General features: G+C 41.5%; 1 protein-coding gene across 3 annotated transcripts in view; it reads left to right on the plus strand.

The window, feature by feature from the left end:
- AAGAB (alpha and gamma adaptin binding protein) overlaps positions 1-14848 on the plus strand; it is a 47840-nt gene that overhangs the window by 25206 nt on the left and 7786 nt on the right. For all 3 annotated transcript variants that reach the window (XM_008518114.2, XM_070622972.1, XM_070622962.1), the window contains one exon: positions 14224-14306. In XM_008518114.2, the coding sequence (XP_008516336.1) occupies positions 14224-14306 (83 nt within the window). The remainder of the gene's footprint in view (positions 1-14223; positions 14307-14848) is intronic.

A 14848-nucleotide genomic window follows, 5' to 3' on the forward strand; every position in this document is an offset into this window, starting at 1 on the left:
TAGCAGCCCTGGTTGAGAACCTCTGACATGGATGACAGTGATTGAGTTCTAACTTGTAAGAGCCTGTGCTTAATCCATGGGAGTAAACTAGGCATTTTGAAAGCTGCATTAGCCCTGACTGACTTGTTTTCTCCCATTTCTAAATCATGTGGTATTTGCAAGTCACTTCTCTGATTTACAAAGCCGGAGGAAAGAGACAGGACTGTGCCCAGTGTGGTCACCTAGAGGCAAAGGTGGGAAGAGTGGGCGCTGTCCTCCAGATTTCCTAGGTACTTGTCTCTAGTATGGGCTAGTATCCTGACAAGGTCGCCAGTGCTTCTATTAAACAATCCGCCTTGAGATCTGAAAGCAATAATACAGGCTTTCTAAGTAGCTAATTGTCTAGGGGCATAATTGAGACCATAGTTGTATTTGGGCCATTTGAGGTTTTCTTCTGTTGACCTCAAATCTCTCTCTGGTCCACATTTAAGATCTGGTTTCAAGTGTTCATTTTTTCATTCAAAAAAATATTTGTCGAGTACTTTTTGTGTGTCAGGCCTTGGTCTGTGTGCTTTGGATACGCCAGCGAACAAAATGTCTGCCCTTGTGGAGTTTCCCTTCTGGGGAGGCGGTAGTCACTAGACAGTACAAGTCATGGGTATGTTGGAAGATGGTAAGTGATATGAAAAAAGTAATAAAGCAGGGTCAAGGGTGTTGAGATTGTTGTGTTGATTGCCATATTACATAGGATGGTCAAGGTAGAGCTTCTTGAGAGCTTGCGGTTTGAGGAAGGAGATGAGATAGTTTGCCATCTGGGTATGTGGGAGAAGAGCATAGGGGCATAGCTACAGCAGAGGCCCTCAGGTGAAAGTGTGCCTCATGTGTTTGAATAATAGCGAGGAACACACTGTGGCTGAGGAAGGGAGAAGGTCAGAGAGATAAGGGAGGACCAGATTATTTAGGGCTTTGTAGGCCGGTACTTTCACATTTAGTCAGAGTCAACTGGGAACTGTTCCAGGGCGTCGAGCAGAGAGTGACATGATCTGACTTCAGGTCTAAAAAGATCACTCTGGCTGCCATGTAGAGACTAGATGGTGGAGGTGAGGAGGAACCAAGATGATCTCTTCGGAGACTGTTGCAGTGTTCTAGGTGAGAGGTAGTGGTGGCTTAGATCAGAGCTGTAGCCATGGAAGGGTTGAGAAAAGGTCAGATCTGGATATATTTTGAGGTAGAGCCAGCATGATTTCCTGCCAGTTTGGATGTGGGGTATGAGAGAAAGAGAGCTGTCAAGGAGGACTCTGGGATTTGGGCCTGAGCAATTTGAAGGAGAGGTTGCCATCAGTTTCAGTGAGGAAGCTACAGATGAAGCAGACTTTGAGGGGCAGGGTGACATATCATTAATTCAGTTTTGGACATGTTAACTTTGCGGTGGCTACTAGATAACTTTGCAGTGGCTACTAGACTTCCGAGTGGAGATGTCAAGCAGACAGTTGGATAGATATGTAGAGTTTGGGAAGAGAGGCATATACATGGCATTTAAAACCTTGAGCCTGGATGAGATGACCAAGGGAGTAAGTGGACAAAATAAAGAGGACCAAGGACTCAGCCCAGGGACATTCCAACATCGAGAGGCTAGGGAGAAGAGAAGGAACCAGCAGAGGAGACTGAGAAAGGATGATCAGTGAGGGAGGAGAACCAAGAGTCTAGAGTCCTAGAAGCAAAAGTCAAGTGTTGTCAAGGTGGAAGGAGTGGTCCGCTCTGCCAAATGCTGCTAATAGGTCAAGTAAGAAGAGAACTGAGGATTGACCTTTGGATTTAGCAATGTGGAGGTCATTAGTGACCTTGAAGAGGGTAGTTGCGGCGAAATAGGTTTGGGAGGAGAGAAATTGGAGATGGTGACTATAAACAACTTGAAATTTTTGCAGGATAAAGGAGCAGAGAAATAGGTGGGAGCTACTGAGAAGAGTGTGGTTGATTTTTTTATTGTTTTAAGATGAGAATAAGAGCAACATGTTCGTAGGCTGAAGGGAGAGCTCCAGTAGAGAGTGAAAATCTGATGAAGGAGGAGAGAGAAGGGAGAATTGCCGGAGTGACGACCTTGAGTAGGTGAGAGGGGGTATCAGTGGCCGGCTTGGCTTTGGATAGGAGGAGGAAAGTAAATCTGTCGAAAGAGCCTGGAAGAGTGCATGTGGGTGCAAATGTTGCTGGGTGGGGAGATGTGGCATGGAAATCTGGAAGTTTCTTCTGATGGCTTCAGTTTTCTTAGTGAAGTTGGAAGCCAGGTTAATCAAATGAGACAGAAGAAGGAAGTAGGGTTAGGATTTGAGGAGAGAGAAGAAAATGTGAAAGTCATCTAGGAGAGAGAAGATAAACCTAGGGATGTAAATAAACTATGATTGCCAGATAGCATGAAGGGGCCCACTTGAAATTTGGTATGATAAATTAAAAGTGAAGCAGGCAGCATGGCTCTGTGTGTGTGTGTGTGTGGGTGTGTATGTATGTGTATGTGTGTATTCCCCAGCTGCCTTAAGCTGCATGGGCGCAGCCATGGAATGATCAGTTGTGCTTTTACCAAGCATGGGTATAACAGCAAGAGAGAGGCAAGGGATTAGATAGTATACCTGAAAGATTAATTAAAATGATTGGCTGTGGAATTTAAGCTGGGTAAGAAAGGGAAAGAGAAATCAATGGAGAGAAGGTCAGTGAAAAGGTGGTAGTTTTGAGGTCCCAGTGGAATTGAAGGATAGTTGGTTTGAGGTATAGAGGAGTGAGCTGGAAAGAGAGGTTGTGGTCTGAGAGTGGGATGCATGAAACTGAGATTATGGAGGGGTTGTAGTTATTGATCATAATAAGGTCTTCGGGTCTGACCATGGGAATACAAGGCTGAAGTCAAGTAGAGGGCAACATCGGTAAAACAAAAATTCAGTTAACTGAGAGTCAGATTTTTGGAAGGATCATCTGTGTGTGTATTGAACTTGCTAAGAATTCAGACAGAAGTAGTATTAGACAAAATGACAGTTAGCCAGTAATTAAAACTGTGAAGAAATGAGGGGGAATGGTTGGGGGATCTGTTGGATGATGGTAGCAAAACGTCGACACTTGGCTTCAAATAAAGATAGACTGTGTGAGGTTATCAGTAGACTTTTATATTTAGAGGAGATTTTAGAAGTAATTTAATCCCATGATTCTCAACTGATACCCACTGGATGTAGGGACGTGCATATCCAATGCTGCAAACACCCTCTGACATAGTTGCTTGGCTCCCATTGATGGTCATGTTAACTAGTACGCCAGTATTACCAGTTGGTTGGTAGGATGACGTTATGTCTCAACTGCCTTGGGATAGAAAACTGTTAGGGACTTTTGAACTAGTCTGTTCTATCCAATGCAGGAATGGCTTCTATAGCATCCTTGCCAGCTGATCATCCACCCTTTTTGGTTGAATACTTCAAATAAGAGGTACCGCAATACTTTGTGAAGCAGTCTTAGAAGCACTTAATTGCATAGAGAAATCAAAGAACTGTCCTGTTAATTCTCAGCAGATAGGATATATTTTTATGCTGCTAGTTTGGGGAAATAATATTTATTTTACTTTGTGTCATAGAGCTGAGAACAGTGGCGAAAATTGTCTCTCTCGATGTATTTTCCTTCCTTCTCCCGGTTACTGGCTTTCATTTTGGTCAGTCTTCCTAGTTTTCCTAGGAGGTGAAGAAAGTTCCAACAGAAAAGAGTTAGCTTAGGGCTACTGAAGTGAACAAAGGGGTGGCAAGAATGGAGATCATCTAAAGTAATAAGTTTGGAAAAACCAAAGCTGAGACGTGATATAATTGGAATACATAGTATAAGGTATCTATAGGGTAAATAGGACTTGATTTCCCAAATTCCAGAAGGTAATTTATTGGAGAAAACATTACACTAAGAGCTGATCCAGGCAGAAAATAGATATGGCTCAAAAAGAGGTGACAGTGAATTCTCATGAGTGACAGTTGTACCTAATTCAAGTTGGGGAGGTATTTGGCCTAAACTTTTAAGACTGTTGTCTTGGAGAGCAGTCATGTTTTTCTTTCCAGTATTTTTTTGTGCAATACTTTCTCTACCAAGTCTTGTACTGGCTGGGTTGACTCAGATTATATGTTCTTGAATTTTATAGAATTTAATAAGGGGCATTGTTTTGTTTGGTATGATATTGTCTATGAATTAGCCAGGTGAAGGCATTTAGAACGCAGAATCTCCATGCATGCATCTGGTATGATGACTTCCTTTTATAGATGGGGAAAATGAGACCTCAGGGAGGAGAGGTGACTTGCCCATTTTCACACAGTGAGTCAGTAGCTAAGGTGGGAGCAGAGGGCAGGTCTCCTGACCAGGAGTGTTGTGTGTTTTTCCATTACAGTGTGTTGATTTACGTTATTGGTTGGTTAGAGAAGGGAACACGGAGCAGTTAAATGATTTACCCAGGCTGCATGGGAAATTATTGGCAGAGCCAAAGGAGTTCATCCCCTACAGAACCCCCTCAGCCTAGGTGTTGAGGCATGAGTAAGGTTTTAATGAGACAGGCTGGAAGTAATGATCATATCTGAGATTTTGGACTTTTTTACTTATTGCATTTTAAATAAATCCTTTGTAAAGGGCTGTCTGAAATGGTGTTGATACTAACTCAATCCCATAGTTTTACACTTAATCCAAAGTACAGGTATGGCTCCTGGAGAGTTACTGTAATAAATATTGATGTATTACTTGTGAGTGAAAGAGAGTTCATTTTACATTATTTTACGTAGAGTCACACAGATTATTCTCTTCAGTTTGAGTTAAGACTCTTATTTGTACGTGCTAGGTGCTCAGTTAATGTGTTTTTGTTACTTAATTTCAGATTATAAAAGCAAACAGGTTAAATTATAGTACTACAGTTGCAGGCAAATTATTATTCCAGAAGGAGATTATAGTTTATTTATTTATATTATTAAGAGTATTGTGAATCTTTCTGATACAGAGACATAACTTCTGGGTTAACCTGTAATAACCTAGTTTTATATTCTTGGCTCTACCAGTGTTTTGTTTCATAAGCTGAACCATGTGTTCTTAACAGGGCGTTATCTCCCCAAAGGGATGAAAATTGACTTGGGGGTGGGGGCAAAAAATGTTGCTCTTTTTATGTATAAAGTGCAGCTATACATATAATATGTAAACATATAAAGTATATCTGCGATATTAATATTTCAGTGGGGAGAGTGCATCACAATTAGGAAAAAATATCTAAAAAGGCCCTGAGGGGAGTGTGTCTTTTCCCCCAGTTCCTGGCACAGAGCTCCTAAAGTAATACAAGAAATTAATATTTGGTTTTTGTCCTGGCTCCTGAAACAACTTCAGAGCAATAAATGTGAAAGGAGCATCTTTTGTTGTTCAATAACAAGCCCCTTTCAGCCACACCTGAGTTCATGTTAATAAAGTGACTTTTGGAAAGCCCCTAAGGTTGGGGGCTGGTTATCAGGGGAACCAACTATGTGATGAGAGGGTTGGAACTTTCAGCCTCACCCCCTGACCTCTGGGGAGGGGAGAAGGCCTGGAGGTAGAGTTAATCACCAATGGCCAATCATTTAATCGATCATGCCTAGTAATGGAGCCTCTATAAAAACCTTAAGCACTGGGGTCTGGAGAGTCTCCAGGTTGGTGAACACGTTGAGGTGCTGGGAGGGTGGCGCACCCAGCTGCCTTGGCCTATGCATCTCTTCCATCTGGCTGTTCCAGAGTTGTAGTCTTTTATAATAAATTGGTAATCTAGTAAGTAAACTGTTTTCCAGAGTTCTATGAGCTGTTCTAGCAAATTATCAAACTTGAAGAGGGGGTCATGGGAACCCCGATTTATAGCCAGTTGGTCAGAAGTACAGGTGACAACCTGAGACCTGGGATTGGTGCATGAAGGAGGGGGAGCCTTGTGGGACTGAGCCCTTAACCAGGGGGGTCTGCACTAACTCTGGGAAGTTAGTGTCAGCATAGAGTTAAATTGTAGGACACCCAGTTGGTGTCCTTCAAGAACTGGAGAATTGCTTGGTGTGGGAAAACCCACACACCTGCGCCCAGAAGTGTTGATTATGAGTAGAGAAGGAAACAGAAGTTTTTCCTTTAGGGGGCTATGATGAAAATGGTTGAAAAACAGGGAGCTGAAGGATCTGGTTGTACTGAGCTCTGCCTTCAAGGAAATCCCCGGGTATCATTGTATGCATTGTAAAGATCGGACTTCTAGGGAAGTCACAGTTTCCACTACATGCGTGAGAGCAGGACTTCAGATGGCCCAGGAAATGAAGTGGTTACGGCTGTCTTTACAATTAGGCTGTGCTTTTTAGCTGTCTCCATCCACATCAGTTTGCTCACTGTATAACCTTTCCTATACTGTCTGCCTTACATTTCCTCCACTTGAAAGTCTGGCTGTGGCTCAGGGAAAGGGAGGGTAGATAAAATCTCAGCTGCCTGCTTGAGTTACCCTCAGCCCCTGTCAGAGCAGGGCGTATGGCTGTGGAGACCTACCATTTGAGTCTGTCTTTTATAATTTGATAATGTCCCCTTATCTTCGTGAAAGGAGAAACGGTGGGTCAGTGTGAGTCCACCCCGCCGACCCCCAACCTTTTTGTCTCTGGTGAGACCTTTCCACTTGTCTGGTACATCAGAAACCCTGGTTGCAAAGCACTTTATCATTAGATGATCAAGCATCATGCTCAGTACTGTGCCTTGAACTTGGGAGGCACTTGGTAAATAAGACTTGATTTTAAGGGCAAGGAAAAGAAGATGGTTAGTAGAAGCCTGATGAGTTGCTTTGTTTTGGTTTTTCAGATGAAGTTGTCACTTACTGTTTCTCATAGGAAGGTGGCATTGTACACAGTGTCCGTGTTTAAATTGTCAGTTTAGTGTTACCCCAAGGCCCCCATCCCAGGCTTTGTCACCTGAGCACCGATGAGGGCTGCACTCCTGGCTCTTGGGTATTCAGTGGACCTTTGTGCAAATAGCACCACGGAGTGAAGGGCAAGGAAGGGAAGTTCTGTGCTCTTTCACCGTTTCTAATCAGTGAGGAGGGATTAGACTAAACACACATTACAGACTTGTGACTGTGATCCCCCAGTGGTAAACAATAATTGTAGAGTTTGAATTTCAAAAGCCCTGAGAGTTTACTTTCAGTTTATCTATTATAGTTTAATCTTCAGTGATGCAGGTGGGCAAGGATTAAGTGAAATTTTAATAGTAGAAACAACAGTTCTTTCATATGGTAGTTTTCTATATTCCTATTATAAATGCAAAGAATTGATCATCTAGTAATGTATGTCCCCTGAATTTACTTGGCAACAAGAGGCCATGGCAGAAATCCCAGATTCCAGTTTAAGGAATCATTTGCAACTGATGTACACAGGATTGGTAAGAAATGAGTACCAAAAACACAGGGTCTGTCTTCTCCCTGATACCTGGGCTACTCTCCTGAGAATGTAGATGGCTAATGCCTTTAATGTAATTTTTTTTAAGAAGGAGTAAAAAGTTACTAAATAAAAATTTGAATTTAATGTTACAGAAAATAAGACAACATCAATTTACTGAGAGGAAGAATGGTTAATGAGGAGGGTTCTCGTGGGGTCTGTCTCTGCCTAGGCGATGTTGGGAAAATGGCATCATGTCTCTGGACCAGTGTCCTAACCCTAGGATAGAGTAGAAATATAGCGACGTTGCGTTCTATGGAATTGAGCGCCTCGAGTCAGAGTGAGTTTTATCCCAGTGCCTGATATTGTGGAACCGAAAGAATGATTTGAATAATCCCTGACACTTGTCTAACTGTGAATGTTGTGGTCAAAAATAAAATAAATAAGACATATTAATTTCTGTGTGTGTGTGTAGAAGGCATAATTTGGTGGAGATTGTGTTCTAAGAGAAAAAGGGGCAGAAGGAAGTGTGAAAAATTAGAGAAGATGGAAGAATAAATGTATGAGTAAAATGATGAGACTTTGTTCTAAAAAAAATCACCCCCAAATTGTCTACAGGCAAATAACTGGTGTGAGATCTCCTCCGGTTGGTCACCTGGAGGCACTGCAGGCCTCATTCCACGGTCACCTTACAAAACGTTTCAGGTGGTGTTCCTTTGGAATTATTTTTAGAGCTGGTTATGAACCACATAAGAAAAATCATCTTTTTCTTCATGGGAAAGTGTCCTTTTATTGCTCTAGTTATTCCCCACACTTGATTCTGAGTGATCTTTGACTTGATTCTAAACATTCCTTTGAGGATTTTCAAGAGTCTGCTTCAGGCTCTGGAGATAGGACTCGACGGTGGAGCCCTCAGTGGAGTTAGTGCACAGCCTTCCTTTACACCTTTGGGAAAGACAGTACTCCTTCTCGTGTGTGGTTCAGTTTATTAGAGTTCGTGTGTGTGCCTGCATGGAAAAAAAGACCAGGAGGACACACACGAAAGTATTAATTGGCTTCTTTGGTGATTTAATTTTCTTCTTTATGCTTTTCTCTGTTTTCCAAATTTTCTACAAGGGACATATTGTTTATAAGCAGGAAAAGGGGAAAAACGTAGTGTGATTACTTTCTGGTCATGTTCATTGTATGTTCAGGTATTGGCAGAAGCCATTCTTGACTTGTGAGCAGGTGTCCCAGATGTCATGGGGAGAACACAGGCTCCCTGAATCCTAGCCAGTGGTGCAGCCAGAGGCAGTGAGGGCTTAAGCCTGTTTCTCTAAGTAAATGCTCTTTTCAATTATATACTTCAAAGTTTTGTCTTTTTCAAGCAGTGGTTTAGTAAGAGAGAATAAATTGGTTCTTCTAATTCTTTTGTGATTTCAAAAATGTTTCATTTCAATTTGTCAAGCAGAAGTGGAATGTGATATAAAAGTGTAGGCTTATTTCCCTCATACTAGTGAAATCATTTCTGATGGAGTCCTTGCTTAAAATAAGTTTTTATGTAAATAGGATGATGTGATTTTAAAATATCATTTGAAAATAGTCATAGCTTCTCTATGTAAGTTGAAATATCTTAGTTGTGGTTATGGTAAGTTTGGTCATGTTTATCACATGGGTAGAAAAAATATATTGCGGGGAGATAAAAGTGATGTAAAGAAAACTTAAAACATGGGGAAAATGTGAACTTCTTAGGATGATGCCAAATAATTGCTTCGTTAAAGAAATGAGACTGAAATATGAACACAGAATATATATATAACAGGTCATCTAAGGCATTTTGGGGTTGTGGTCATGGAAATTCTCAATATTGTGAGCAGGATGTATAAATTTGAAGTAAAAACTTCTCTGTTGAGCTGATGCTTGCAGCCTTTGTCTGACAGTCACGTCAGCTGTCAGTGGATATTTCAGCACCCCCCGGATATTTAGCGCTATGCTGGGAGCTGTGGAAGGTAAAAGAACCCTTAGCTGATGGTCTGTGTCTGCAAGGAGTATATGATACAGTTAAGGATGGCAGATAAACTCAAGACAAGTATTGATACCAGTATGTTCTCTAGAGGGCTAATTGAACCGTAGGACTACAAAGGCGAATGGTGCTGAGGGAGAAGCAATTATGGGCTAAAGTCATCTAGAGAACTTGCCCAGAGTTGGGGGAGGGCATCTCTAATGCTGACAGGAGGTCAAGATTGAATCTTTTGTATGTTTTCATTCTCTTCTTTTGTTGAAAATCTTTTCAAGAAATGACTTAAAATCTGAGAATATTTGCCAGAATTTTCCTGTCCTAATTAGTAGATCTGTACCAGTGGTTCTCAGTTGGAGGCGATTTTGCCCCCAGGGGATATTTGGCTGTGCCACAGGCATTTGCTGGGTAGAGGCCCGGGATGCTGGCCTGGCCAGGTAGAGCAGGGATGCCCAGGACTCTGTGTGCCACTAGTTCATGTGACCAATGCCTCCAGGAGTTACGGAGTTGGGCTAGGATCAGGAATGAGTGGCGTTGAAGTGGCATATGATTCGTTATTCGGTCCTGAGCTGTTCAGCTTAGTTCAGTTAAAATCCGTCCAAACCAGGGGCATCATGAAAGATTACCAACAAAAGAGAGCTATGTGTGAGTAAAAAGGCATCTTTTTGCATTTGAGCCAAGTTTGTGTCATATCCAGTATTTGTATATCAAACATTGACCATCTCAACTCTTTATTCTTTACATGTTACCTTTGGGTTTAATGGAGAAGAGTATGGAATTTAGAATTAGAGAGTTCTGGATTTCAAGTTCAGGTTCCAACTGTGTGACTTTGGGCAAATTACTTAATCTCTCTGAGTTACAGTTTACTCTGTAAAAGAGAATAATGAATAAATCCTCTGTAAAAGAGGATAATGAAATAAAGAAGATAGATGTGGATTTCTATTTGTGTATAGAAGACATATTTTGGTTGTTGTGAGGATTAAAGAAGCATTGTTTGTTCAGTGCTTGGAATGTTACCTTGCACATATGGAGCGCTCAGTCAGCATTAGCTGTTACTATTAACCCTTACGATAGTCTGCAGGGTGAGTGTTGTTAGACTCAATACGTAAATGTAGAAACTGAGGTGCAGAGAGGGCGTAATCTGTGTAAGACCACACACTAAGTGGTAGGACTAGGATTCAAGTCCCTGCTTTTATCCACCTGCAAACTGATACCCTTATCACATCACTTTGACAACATAGTGGGGAAGTGAGAGAAGAGCAGAAGAATTAGCAGGAAAAAAGTACTTTTTTTAGAACTAATTTTCTCCTTTTCCCATAGTACTAAAATTTCCCTTTTTGCCTAGGTTTTTAATTCTCTAAATGTCTCTTGTAATATAAATCAGAATTGCTATGTGAAATGCATTTTATGTTTCTATAATAATGTGGCTTTAGATTTTAAAGAGGTATCCAAAGAATTTCTTATATTTCAAGTTTTCTTGAAACTTCTTTAAAAATAAATAAATCCATAAATATAAGCTTTTCCCCAAGGCTTGAGAATTTGTCACTTTAAATCTTTATCTAGAGGCTATAGTTTTGTTTCTGACACTTCCTGGAAGCATTCTCTGCTAATGACCACTAGATTTTTTCATGACACTATCGTTTTTATCTATTATTCCACTGGTGCCAACTTACTAGTCAACTGAAACTGAATTAGATGTTTTTAGGACCAGAGTTTAATGTACTTACTATGCCTTCCAGAATAATTTATTTTATATCACTCAACCACTTCCCCTTTCTGCAGCTCTGAAGTTCCAGAAGAATCATTTGAGTAGGTAGATTAATTCATTTCTTTGTAGTCTAGTATTTTGTGGCATCAATAAAACCAGAAGCGCTAACACCAATTTCAACAACTACCTGCTAAAGGAATAAATCCTTTTTAATAGGGATGACATTTCCATGCCCTGAATCCTGAGGAGAAAAATCTGGCAAACAAGAAAAGATTTATGTAATCTTTTTCTATAAGAATAGTTTTACAGTGGGTGGACATGGGCAGAATTTTGCTAAACATTGAACAAGCAGTACTGAGAGTTTGTTTAAAACTGTAGGTGTATAAAGTATCATCCAAGTTTTTTGAGCAACATTAATGGATAAGCAATCTGCTTTGGATAAACAAAAATGAATTGTTTTTCTAATTGTGAAAATTTATGTTTCTAACTTCCTTAAAATATAAGCAGTGGAATATAGTGAACTCTCTTAGTTGACTAAATTCTCCATTGTTTATAAGAAAATACTGAGCAAAAGCCCTTCCAGATTATTATAATTAGCCTGAAACCTAATTATAAATTCATAGTCCTCTGTGAACCTTAAAAGGCTTCTGAAATTTAAGGTTCTTGTTTTTCTCTCTATTAAGTAATTTTAAAAATACGTAAGCCCATGGGCCAGCCCTGTGGCATAGTGGTTAAGTTTGGTGCACCCCACTGTGGGGGCCTGGGTTCATGGCCCAGGTTCACAGGTTTGGATCCCTGGCACAGACCTACACCACTTGTCAGCCATGCTGTGGCAGCAACCCACATACAAAATAGAGGAAGATTGGCAACAGATGTTAGCTCAGGTGACTCTTTCTCAGCAAAAAAGACCAAAACCCTAAGCCCAACTATTTCAAAGTTACTGTCAAGAGAGGCTAAAGAATGCCTCTTTACTTTATAAAATCACAAACTACTAGAGCGGAAAGCATCTTACCAACCATGTGTAGCAACCCTCTTATTTTACAGATCAGAAAATTAAGGCACGGAAAGATTGATTTGTCCAAGATCACACTGGTAGGCAGGGCCAGAAGTGAAATTCAGGCTTTCTGACCACTAGGCCAGTTCTCTTCCCACTGTCCTGACTTTTTCGTAATTGTATCCATTATTAGAATTGTTGCATTCAATTTTTTTATTGTGGTAAAATACACATAGCATATAATCGTTAAATTAGAAAAACCCTCTTTGAATAGATAAACATATGAACATGGAACTAAAGTCAACAGATACACAAAGGTTTGCGGTATCCAGACCCCCTGGAACCCCCGCAAACTGCCCGTCCCAGCTGCCGTCCTTGGAGGCAGGCACTGTAAGGAATGAGGCGGTTTAAATGGACTGTTTTGGTCTAATAACATGCCTAAACTGACTCTGTATTGCTTATTCTTCATGGATTGCAGTCTGGCCTGCCAAGTTGGGTAATGCCCACCAGAGGAAACACATAAGCCGTGGAATTGGAATATGGAGAGATTTGTGAATTGCGTTTGAAAATTACCCAAAGTCTAAGTTATTTCCAGTAAGAGAAGTGAGGTCTATCTTACAGCAGTACTCCATGACTCAGATAATGCCTTTGGTACAAAGAACCTGAAGTATATCATAAGAGCTCTCATGAATCCACTTGACGGGTGAAATCCCTGAGTATTGCATAACCGCATACGATTGCGTTAAAATCTGTAGCACATTGCCCAGAAAGAAAGAATTATGCTGATGTTTAAATAAACATACCAGGCTCTGTGAAACCATCAGTTTGGGATACCACATGGATCTACTTCTCTCAGCCTCTGAGCCTCCACCGCCTACCTTGGTGGAACCTTGATGATGTCTGGTCCTTGGAGGGGGCCCACCCAGGCACTGGGCCTGGAGAGCTCCTTGCAGAGTGAGCAAGCTGGGTGAGGAGGGGGCTCCAGGAGTACAGTGCACCTTTGGCCCTGCTGCCACTGTGGAGGCTGTGGAGCGGGCTCTTTGTGCTGCCCGGCACCTCTGTAGCCTTAAAGGCATAGGTGTCCTGAGTGGATAGCCACATGCTGCAGGAGGTAGGCTAGGCAACTGCCCGCGTGGTGAGAGGTCAGGCCAGAAGGAGCCGCAGGCCTAGACCCAGCATGCCACAGTGGGGGCTTCGTCCGCTTTAAGAGGCAGATCTCCCCTAGTAAAGCAAGGAGGATAGAGACTGCAAGTGATTCTCTTTCTCTGATACCTCTGTGTCACTGAGTGTCTGACAACAGGTTTCACCTGGCAGAGGAGAGGATGCAGGAAGTTTGTAGGTGGTTTAAAGAGAGATGAGAATGGGGTCAGGGAACGGATGGAGGAGGAAAGGCAAGGTGGGAGGAAGTTGTCTTTTTGAGAGAGCAGTTCTTTGACTGCTATCCTGTTAGACTCCTGAATTGTGGGCTTCATGCTCTCCTCTAAGGCGGTGTTTTGTTGTCTAGTTTCCCTGATCCTAAGACTCTCCTGGAGTACTGGCTAAAAGTTCAGGTGCCTTGGCCTCTGGCCCAAAGAGCCTGCCTCAGTTGAAGTAGGGCCCTTGGATATGGGCGGTTTTCGTAAGTGCTTGGTGATTCTGAGGCACACTGGCAGATCAGGGCCGGCGCTTACACTTTGCTCAGTTCTAGACGTTCTGCTCCACATGTGTCCCCCACTGTAAATACAGACATCGAGAGCTGGGAGCCTTAACTGCAGATCGACATTAGAGCTTTATTTTAAAAAAAGTATGCATGTTCCTTTTCACCTGATGATAATGCCTTGGCACTGATTTTTTTAAAAATGTTTTTGATTGTTTAAAATACTGGAATATTAGTTCATAGTGACTATTAAGACTTTAGTGCTGTTACTCTTTGCAAACAGAACCCTAAGTGGCCTTTTATTTGTTGTAATGGCCCTGCCATTATATTTGACCTGGATTAATACTCTGTGATTTCAAAAAATATTCAGAATTTAGAGAGTATGGTAATTAATAGTAACTATTTTTTATAGTTGAACTTTTATAATAAATAGCCATTGTTTTATCATCACAGTCATTTTAACAATTTAAAATGTATATAAAAAATTTCAGTGATTGCATTTTTTCTTTTCAGATAGGAACCAAGGCTTTAGCCTTCTCAGCTCGTTGGCCGGAGCAAACCATAGCATTGGGTCAGCAGAGAGCCGTCCCTCAGAGGTAAAGATTTTTCTTGGATCTTTTTTCTTCTTTGGCTTTAACTTCTCGTTGTCATTATGAATCTTTACACCATTAATCATTTTTCCATTTCCCTTTAGGAAGTGGCAGAGAATATTAAAAATAGAGAAAAGGAGAATGTGAGACAGCCCCCTAGTGCCTGGCGTTTGTTGAGAGCAGGCTAGTTCAGCATTCAAGCAGTAAGACCTCTCAAGGTGTTTGCTGTTTGGGCCAGTCTATGTTTTTTTGCTAGGGTGCTTTAAAAAATGTTCTAGAATTTCCTTAAGGCATAAAGTTGCCTCCGGATCTTTAAATATGAAATAAAATTGATGGTTTCTTTTTTAGTTCTTCCTGTGTACAAGGCCCTGTACAAATCTGAGGTGAGGTCCCTGCCCTCAGTGAGCTTAATAGACTGATTTCTACCCTCTGTCCTCAAGGACTTTGGTCCAGGTTTGCCTCAGTCAGTGTGCTGGCACCAAGAGCACGTTATACGGGGCCGTGTTGTCTTCCCAGGCATCTGTCTCATCGGCTCATCGGTCTCTGAG

The sequence above is a fragment of the Equus przewalskii genome, chromosome 1 (assembly GCF_037783145.1).
Source record: "Equus przewalskii isolate Varuska chromosome 1, EquPr2, whole genome shotgun sequence".
Classification (NCBI taxonomy): domain Eukaryota; kingdom Metazoa; phylum Chordata; class Mammalia; order Perissodactyla; family Equidae; genus Equus; species Equus przewalskii.